General features: G+C 41.1%; 1 protein-coding gene and 1 long non-coding RNA gene across 2 annotated transcripts; one reads left to right on the top strand and one right to left on the bottom strand.

Moving 5' to 3' along the window:
• The first annotated feature begins 1,871 nt into the window (after window positions 1–1,871).
• On the top strand, window positions 1,872–3,905 carry LOC129811816 (uncharacterized). The gene is made up of 3 exons (XR_008752947.1): window positions 1,872–2,266; window positions 2,366–2,422; window positions 2,526–3,905. It is a non-coding gene; the product is annotated as an uncharacterized LOC129811816 (long non-coding RNA).
• On the bottom strand, window positions 3,899–6,353 carry c15h2orf50 (chromosome 15 C2orf50 homolog). The gene is made up of 3 exons (XM_055863449.1): window positions 5,757–6,353; window positions 4,578–4,617; window positions 3,899–4,438 (listed from the first exon to the last, which is right to left on the bottom strand). The coding sequence occupies exons 1-3, from the start codon at window positions 5,990–5,992 to the stop codon at window positions 4,247–4,249; spliced, it is 468 nt and encodes a 155-aa protein (XP_055719424.1). The 5' UTR covers window positions 5,993–6,353; the 3' UTR covers window positions 3,899–4,246.
• Between the last annotated feature and the right edge of the window lie 3,868 nt (window positions 6,354–10,221).

Below are 10,221 nucleotides of genomic sequence, written 5' to 3'. Positions count from 1 at the left end.
TCTATAACCACATAACATGTCAACTTTCAAGTGATTTTACCAGCATATACAAGTACCGAAATATACAATCGTTTTAAATAGGGGTTGGTTTATTGATTCAGGTGTTCAGGAAATAAATTGGCAGTAGCAAAAGCTCGAAAATATGCACACAAAATCTGCATCTGAACAAATGTCTGATCCTGAAACACCTCCACCCACATTAACACTATCTGTTCACTCATTTGAAAATTGTTTTGGAAAACGGCAGTACAGCACCCATTCCTTTTTCAGTATGATAATTGGGTTTCCACCTGTCTGTTTGTCACCAGCACTGTCCAGTTCTCAGCCTCACATGAAATGTGAAATGTTGAAATAAGCCTCAATGTCCAGTAAAAACCTGAAAGACGAAGTGCAGGCTAAATGTCCAGTTTGATAGAGCAGAGGTAGAATCAACTGTATTTGTCAGGATTGTTTGTGACTAGCAGACTCAATCTTGCTTCTTTAGCACTTCTCTTCCCCCTCTCCTGTAGTACCAAGCCGTAGACAGCACCCATGAATTCAGCAGTATCATGACAATAAATCATACCAGGACTGTGGACAGAACAGAGACATCAGAAATGCATGTGCAGCAATCCACACTATGTAATGACGTGCAATAGCACAGACATTTTCATTCCATGATGTAAATCCAGTCAACTCCTGATAAATGCAATGGTTTGGGACTAAGCTAAATGCTATTCAAACTTGTGAAACATATGTCTATGATAAGTTCAGATTTGGTCCAGTCCGGTCTATCTGTAGACGTTAACATCAAGGCCAGAGTGGACTGACCAAATTTCAATTACTTTTCAACTTTCATGGATGTATGGTGTCAGTCGGCGCTCATTGGGTGAGGATGCTGGTTACAGTAAATGGAAATAGAGGGGGCTCATGGGTATGTGTCGGTAAGAGCTGGGAGAGGTAACATTAAATGGAGCTAGAGTGAGAGGGAGGAGTTGTCCAGACTGTTTTAATACTCTTACTTTTACCACCAGACAACTGAAAGAGAAAGAAAACTGTTAGGCCTATGAGCTGAACATAACAGTATGCCAGTGGAAGGAAGGACAGTAGCAGGTGACCCAACTGTGGTTTGTGAATACTATGATTACCCATAGCCAATTCAGATGCATTAATTCCATTACTGATTGTTTTGTAATTCCGTTACCGATTTGGTAATGGAATTACGAGTTTTAATCACTTATCAATTTTGTTTATGAATTATTATCAGTAAAATCACTAACTAATTGGTAGATCTACCAGTCCTTGGTACTTTTGTGAATTGTAATTATCCTTCCTCGTGAGGGAGAGAAATTAGAATATATCTTAATGATATGTGGGTAACGGAACAAGGCAATATTTCTTAAACTTACACAAGGTAAACAATTTCTCAAAAACAAAATATACTGTCCTTGTTGATATTAGTTGGCAGGGTTCTTTACATCAACTTTATTGTGTTTGATGTATTTCTGAAACTTTTTAAAACTTTTCTGGTAGATGTTTTCTAAGTTCTATTTTCCATCTGTTGATCCAGAAATCAGACTGCTTAAGCCAAATATTTCAGAAGGAAAATGGTTGAAAAATGTATGCTTATTTTACTCACAAATATAGACTCATAGCTTTGATTTGACACCCAATTTCTTATGCTCCTGTAATGTTTTACACATTCAAAAATATCTGTTATGCAAATGAGTTGCTGTATGTGCCACTTGGGGGCTCCCGAGTTGCGCAGCGGTCTAAACCACTGCATCTCAGTGCAAGAGGCGTCACTGTTTCGATTTCAGGCTGTATCACAACCGGACGTGATTGGGAGTCCCATAGGGCGGCGCACAATTGGCCCAGCGTCAGTGGTTAGGGTTTGGCCGTCATTGTAAATAAGAATTTGTTCTTAACTGACTTGCCTAGTTAAATAAAGGTTAAATGAAATACATATTCCCTGGGCTGTCCTTAATCTGATGCTGAACCAAATCTGATATATACTTGCCTTGGCCCCTGCAACAAGGATATTTCATTTCAGAGCAGCACTGCGACATGGTACATGTCATCATGATTGAATGGTTTGGTGTCATTCTTGTGTGAACTTCAGAGGGTCTATTTACTTTCTTCTTACTTAAGGGCCAGCCCACAGATTGACGAGGGCGTTCCTTTTAAAGAACACACCAAACAATGGTGGCTGGCTCAGCTGGTTCTCTGGAGGGGAAAAGAGGTTAATCAGAAGGAGGCTCATCTACCCGAGGACAAAGACAAATCGGTAAAGAACCTGTTATTTATATTCTATATAGAGACACTAGTGGATTAATATTTTTCTCTGTGGCTTGATGATTCACAGTGTTATTATTTTCCTCCTCAGATTATCTGGGATCCAACCCTGCACAGATGGGTTGACAAAATTGAGCACAATGCTGAGGTATACACTTATATTCAATTCAATTTAAAGCAGTGAATTATCATTGTATTTCAACTGTGAGAATATTACTAATAATTGTAAAATAAATTGATGTGTTTTACAGAACAAGCCAGTACCACCACCTCCCCCGATGGGAATGAATGGACATCTGGGGAACTCTGGCAGTCTCCCCAAAGGAGTGAATCCTTAGTCCATGAAAGCAGGTGAATGTTAATTTAGACTACATTAGGTTTAACTCCAAGATTGTACCAGCCAATCATTGCTCTTTGTGGTGATCTCCTGCTAACATTTTCCCCACTAACTGCAAGTCTATGGGGCAATTATGGACCACCACAAAGCATCCAAGCCAGGGACCTGGACTGCGTCCTCCCTCACACTCTTCCCTCATTGCGCCTATGGCGTTGCCATTTGAGTCTGCGCAAGATAGCTGGCAGAATCTTGCCCCTGGTATTCTATCCTATTGAGGTATGATTCTGAACAATCCTTCCAAAAATAATCAATTTCATTAACTATGCCTTTACTTTACAGTAACAGATTGCCAAATTAGTTCTTATTTGAAAGACTCAAGTGTAACGGATGTGAAATGGCTAGCTAGTTAGCGGGTACGCGCTAGTAGCATTTCAATCAGTTACGTCACTTGCTCTGAGACTTAAGTAGTGTTGCCCCTTGCTCTGCAAGAGCCGCGGCCTTTGTGGAGCGATGGGTAACGATGCTTCGTGGGCAACCGTTGTTGATGTGTGCAGAGGTTCCCTGGTTCGCGCCCGTGTCGGGGCGAGGGGACGACGTAAAGTTATACTGTTACATTGATGCTGTTGACCTGGATCACTGGTTGCTGCGGAAAAGGAGGAGGTTTAAAGGGGGGTGAGTGTAACGGATGTGAAATGGCTAGCTAGTTAGCGGGTACGCGCTACTAGCGTTTCAATCAGTTACGTCACTTGCTTTGAAACCTACAAGTAGTGTTGCCCCTTGCTCTGCAAGGGCCGTGGCTTTTGTGGAGCGATGGGTAACGACGCTTCGTGGGCGACTGTTGTTGATGTGTGCAGAGGGTCCCTGGTTCGCGCCCGTGTCGGGGCGAGGGGACGACGTAAAGTTATACTGTTACACAAGCATATCCCTCTCTCCGTCATTTCATCATGTTCACATAGCTTTGATATGTTCATCACTTACAAGCCCATTGATAATGAAATGAATCATCTGTGTAGCTCCAGTTATGCCTTAATGCCGAATAACTGGGGAAAATAGCACCATCTATTTTCATTATTAATATTGCCTATGCATTATTTTGTGGTTGAGGCACATAGCTGGATGATCTACACAACATATGGCAAGAGCCAATGACTCGCTATGATAAATTCTGAGTTCAACTTCAACTGGGTGAGTTCCCATGAGCTTGAAAGTATTCACTATGAAAATACATATTTTTTGTGTATCGTTGAATAGGCTATGCTTCCGTTAGTTCACACAATAATATCCATATTACAATATACAGTACTTCTTTATTGAGAAATATAACAGAAATTTAACAAAAATGGCATCATTTTCTGAGTTAAGTAGAGTCTCGACTAGATCTATTGGCAATATGTAAACTCTTCACAGGTCAAACACATGAGCAGCTATCAGTTACAATAGATTTCTTGAAAATGGTGCTCCTAATGTAAAGCAAGCCTCCAAAGAATATGAGTAAAACCTCAATTCAAGGAACATATCAGACATCACTAGCGACATGAACATGAGATACACCTTTAAAACGCAACTGATATGCTCTCTTTTGGAAGGCGAGATTGATAGTGGGCATTCTTGGGTGAGTCTTATTCCTTGCTGATGCTAGCAAGGCTGCATATCTGGACCCTGCTTGCACTTCCTATAGCTTTCAATTAACAGCTTATCCATTCTCATCAGCTCCCTGCCCAGTGGTGTGCACACACGACTCCCAAACATCTGGTTGGTGGTGTTGGGGATATGGTCAGAAAACACTGGCACATAGTTTGGTAAAGGGCTCTCTGCCCTGTGGTTACCCTGTGTGGACAAGTGGGCACAACGTTTAGGGTCATACCAACTTTAGATCAGGATCATGCAGCATTGATATCAACAAGAGATTGTGTTCAAATAAAACAGTTGACTATTTAACAAGATAACAAATTGGCAAATTATTTACCAGCTGATCATAGTTCTTGAGAAAACTCCAATTCTTCTGCCTGTGGATCAAAACACAATTATGATTGTAGGCCTATATGGTTGCCTATACCAGGGGAGAACGACTGCCCCCTTTTATTGAAGTCACGGAAGCTCAAGGCCGACAATGCTAGTGCATTGTTAGCAGAAAACAGGATCCCCCCATTATAGTGGATGGAAAAACGTAAATCTTTGTGTAAATGAAATAATAAAAACTTTATTTAACTAGGCAAGTCAGTTAAGAACAAATTCTTATTTACAATGACTGCCTATCGGGGAACAGTGGGTTAGCTGCCTTGGTCAGGGATAGAACTACATATTTTTACCTCGTCAGCTCGGGGATTCGATCCAGCAACCTTTCAGTTACTTGCCCAACGCTCTAACCTCTAGGCTACTGTTTGCTACCTTCCGACAATCATACCAATAATTCCTTCTAATACACCGGATGTATGTCCTTGAACCGATTATTTTAAAATCGCACCCTGAAGAAGTTAAGGATAATTATATAGTTTCTAATGGCAGCCTGAAGTACCCAAATCAGCCTTCAAATTGAGTTACTCAATGAGAAGGGGCAGCACTGAGCTAGCCTACAACATCACTTCCTGGAATAGCTCAGTCTTGTACATGTTATGTGACAATGTTATGTCTCCTGAGACACCATCTTAACCTACTTCAATTGGGTTTCCACTAGGTAGCACAGCCACAAAGTCAGAATTGTCTAAATCGTAAAAAAAAAAATGTTTTAAATGTTGGTCTTAATTTAAGGTTAGGCATAATGTTAGCAGATTTGGCTTCAATGCGCTATTGAGTCTTCACATAGGAATGATTGGTGTCACGTGATCTATGGATTTGTCCATTTATATACAGTCATTGGTATATACCCTTAAAACGCAGTTGTGTCATCTACGGCCTACCTCCCTAACGAAAGGTCTACATTTATTTAATTAGGTACCAAATAGCATTGTCAGCATTTGTACGTTTAATTCTTCAAGAATAAATGGAAAACATAGGCTGCATCATGAATTTGAATTAAATGCCTACAACAGTGAAGTTTTCTGGTTCAGATTGGGCTACCTGTATGAAATGTGCACTAACGAAAGACTGGTAAAAAACGATAAGGAGGGAAATAATTAATGTTGTGCATTCTAAAAGCAGCCATTACCATTCTTTCACTCCATTCCTCTCTGCACGCACGAACTCGCGCCAGACTTGATCCTGTTTGACTGGGTCGCGAGAGTCGGGGTTCTCCCAAGGACTCTCTCCGCCGCGGGTGTTTCGAGTCCTGTTCGGCGGAAGTTTGTACACAGAGACGGAGGACTGTGATATCAAAGCGACGTTAGGTGGGTCTGGCAATCGGTAGCCTGCTGAAGTTGCGCGTTTGTTGCCTTTCGTATCCATTCTAACTTTGCAAAGACAAATTGTGTCAATTTAGAACTGAGTGCGGATGTGCCCCCAATCACTACTGCTTTGTAGACGACTTTTGTCTCTAGGTCAGGGCTCAGCTTTCTATTGTTTACTTCTCCGTCTCCCCGGGAGACAGTAGGGTAATTCATCAGCTCTATTCATTAGCCCAATCATTGGTTTCCACAGCTATACCATTACAGTCTATACGGAACAGAAGATAAGGCCTACTGATGGCTATTCAAAGCCCATTTCCCGAGACAAAATCAAATATAATTTTTCTTTGCGCGGCAATAATCAATCCGTGCGGTCAATGCAACAATGTAGGCCTGTGTTGTGCTGGGAAGATAGATCTGCAATACAAGATTGTTGCACTTAAACTTTTAGTTATTATCGTGGAATTATATCAGCAGAATAGCCTATTATAGATCTTGAGAATGTTAACACGGGATTAAAAATCATTAAAAAAATATAAATTGCACTCAATAGGATGTCAGCCAGGATTATAGGCTAAGGAAAATGTTGACATGACATATTAATATTAATATGTATACCTGAGTGTACAAAACATTAGGAACACCTTGCTAATATTGAGTTGCACCCCAGAACAGCCTCAATTTGTCGGAGCATGGACTCAACAAGGTGTCAAAAGCATTCCACAGGGATGCTGGCTCATGTTGGCTGGGTGTCCTTTGGGTGGTAAACCATTCTTGATACACATTGGACACTGTTGAGCGTGAAAAACCCAGCAGCTTTGCAGTTCTTGACACACTCAAACCCAGGGTTGCCAACTTTTGTAGCAAGAAAGCTTGGAGGGAGATTTTAATTTCATTGCCCCCTGAAACAACCCCCAGGAACATTTTACTGTTTTAAAGCTAATTTCCTGCAATTCTACGTACAGTATTTTGACATGGCCTTAGGCCTATGACCAGGGTGGAAAATGCATAAAATAAAAATCACAGGTCAGATGTATCCGGGATGCTTTGGACATTAAATGAACACTCCAGATTTGACGACTGTTACTTTGAGATTTTGGGGGAATGAAATTTAAAATATGCTAATATTTAAACACATTTTTAAGGTGGTTTGACATATAATTCAGACATTAATGAAATGAGATGGGGTTACAGGAAATGGGAGAAATAGTGGGAAGGTTGGAAGCAGGGATTGATTCCTATTCTCAGGTAGAAAGTTGTATGCACCACGTGCCTAAGAGTGTTACCACTACACCAAAATTCTGCAAAGGAGATACTACTATTAATAGTTGATGGCAGGGGTAACCAAATGATATACTGCATTCTCCGTGTCCATGGACTGCTTTCAAGGTAAGGACACAAACATTTTGTAATGTAGGTAAACTATCTCTTTAAAATAGGTCTGGAAGAAAATCCTGATCTATGTTTCGCAAGTGTTGGGTGTTATAACAAGAAAATGTTCTTGTTATAACAATTAATTTCTCAAAATCACCCAACCTTCAAGAAAAATCTAATGAATATCAATATTCAGGTGGTTTAGGCCTACTAGTTGAAGATCCTTGCCAGATCCTAGGCCTACTAGTTGAAGATCCCCCTACCATCTCTGCCTAGTATGTGCACAATACTAAAATGTCACATTATATTTGAGGCCTGGAGCATTTAATATCCCATACGTATTTGTATGACTTATTCAAAACTGTCCATGAATGGCTGCAAAAATACATTGCCTCTCGTAATTCATCTTCAAAGACAAACGTAGGCATATCAGATTTTAAATATGTGTTCACAGCGGTAAAATTGTGAAGAAGGGGAATAATAAAATAAGTGTGGGGAATAACAGTAGTGTTCTTGCTGACAAGCACAGCTTTGGGTTCACAATCTGTTTGACAACATAGTTACAAAATAGGTAACCCTTCCAAACTTCCCTACTAAAACATACTGTTGGCCTACGTCTGCTGCCTTTTTTTTTGTACATTAAAAAAGCATTACCCTGCTGCTATTTTTTCAGATTTATAAACTCAACAAAGAACGTTTTCTCTCCGTTTAGCTCCACTCTAATCTTGAGGGGCTTTTCTTTAAAACACGCATCCAATACCCTTGACCCCTTACATAACTAGACCACTCATATGCTTCAATGTGCTGCGGTTCACAGTGCTGTGGCAGGACAGGACAATACAGTATACAGTGAGCTAATTAGAAAAATAAAAGTAGTTATTTTCAATGCGTGAGATATAAGAGGTGTGGGCGAGTGAGAGTGAGAAGAGGGTCAAATGCGTGTTTCACGGCCAATGCTCAAACCCGTGTGCCTGGCACAGACCTACAACCTATCTTGCCCTGTTCTAAGGCACTTAAATCTTTTGTCTTGCCCATTCACCCTCTGAATGACACACATACACAATCCATGTCTCAAGACTTAAAAACCCTTCTTTAACCTGTCTCCTCCCCTTCATTTACACTAATTGAAGTGGAATTACAAATGACATCAACAATATGTCATGGCAAGAGCAGGTGTTCCTAATGTTTTGTGCAGTCAGTGTAATTGTTCACTTAAGAATTGATCATTGGAAAATCCATCCACCAGATGGCACCATAATGTAACTCCAGGTGACTTGCTCTGGTATTTGAAGATTAAAATTTTTTTATGGACAGGTTCAGTGGTGTAGTAGAGGGTATAGCAGGTATAAGCCTAAACCAATTTTTGGGGGGGAATTGTGTATGCTCACTTCTTAATCGTCACAATGCGTATTAAAGTAGTGTACTGGCGGTACAGTACATTTCGGAAAGTATTCAGACCCCTTGACTTTTTCCACATTTTGTTACTTTTCAGCCTTATTCTAAAATTGATTAAATCGTTTTTTCCCTCATCAATCTACACACAATATCCCATAATGACAATGCAAAACAAGTTTTTATTTTTTTATTTTGCAAATGTATACAACCCCCCCCCCCCCCATCCCCCCGGAAATATCACATTTACATAAGTATTCAGACCCTATACTTCGTACTTTGTTGAAGCACCTTTAGCAGCGATTACAGCCTAGTGTCTTCTTGGGTAAGATGCTACAAGCTTGGCACACCTGTATTTGGGGAGTTTCTCCCATTCTTCTCTGCAATTCCTCTCAAGCTCTGTCAGGTTGGATGGGGAGTGTCGCTGCATAGCTATTTTCAGGTCTCTCCAGAGATGTTCGTCCGGGCTCTGGCTGGGCCAATCAAAGACATTCAGAGACTTGTCCCGAAGCCACTCCTGCGTTGTCTTGGCTGTGTGCTTAGGGTCGTTGTCCTGTTGGAAGGTGAACCTTTGCGCCAGTCTGAGGTCCTGAGCGCTCTGGAGCAGGTTTTCATCAAGGATCTATCTATATTCTGCTCCGTTCATCATTCCCTCGATCCTGACTAGTCTCCCAGTCCCTGCCGCTGAAAAACATCCCCACATAATGATGCTGCTACCACCATTCAGGTTTCCTCCAGCTGTGACGCTTGGCATTCAGGCCAAAGAGTTCAATCTTGGCTTCATCAAACCAGAGAACGTTGTTCCTTTTGTTCTGAGAGTCCTTTAGGTGCCTTTTGGCAAACTCTAAGCGAGCTGTCATGTGCCTTTTACTGAGGAATGGCTTCCGTCTGGCCACTCTACCATAAAGGCCTGATTGGTGGAGTGTTGCAGAGATCGTTGTCCTTCTGGAAGGTTCTCCCCAGAGGAAGTCTGGAGCTCTGTCAGAGTGACAATCAGGTTCTTGGTCACCTCCCTGACCAAGGCCCTTCTCCCCTGATTGCTCAGTTTGCCCGGGTGGCCAGCCAGCTCTAGGAAGAGTCTTCTTCGATATAAGAACGGGTTCTTGGGGACCTTCAATGCTGCAGAAATATTTTGGTACCCTTCCCCAGATCTGTGCCTCGACACAATCCTGTCTGAGTGCTATGGACAATTCCTTTGACCTCATGGCTTGATTTCTGCTCTGACATGCACTGTCAACTGTGGGACCTCATATAGACAGGTGTGTGCCTTTCCATATCATGTCCAATCAATTCAATTTACCACAGTTGGACTCAAAAAAAAAAAAACATTTGAAAGAATTTATAAAAACCTGTTTTCACTTTGTCGTTATGGGGTATTGTGTGTAGATTGATGAGGAAAACATATATTTAATCAATTTTAGAAAAAGGCTGTAACATAACAACATTTTGAAAAAGTCAAGTGGTCTGAATACTTTCCAAATGCACTGTATATGACATATTAATTAAACTAGCTACAAAGTAGCC

The sequence above is a fragment of the Salvelinus fontinalis genome, chromosome 15, assembly GCF_029448725.1.
Source record: "Salvelinus fontinalis isolate EN_2023a chromosome 15, ASM2944872v1, whole genome shotgun sequence".
In the NCBI taxonomy this organism is placed as follows: domain Eukaryota; kingdom Metazoa; phylum Chordata; class Actinopteri; order Salmoniformes; family Salmonidae; genus Salvelinus; species Salvelinus fontinalis.
Note: the sequence above shows the minus strand (reverse complement) of the source record. Positions and strands in the feature narration are given on the sequence as shown.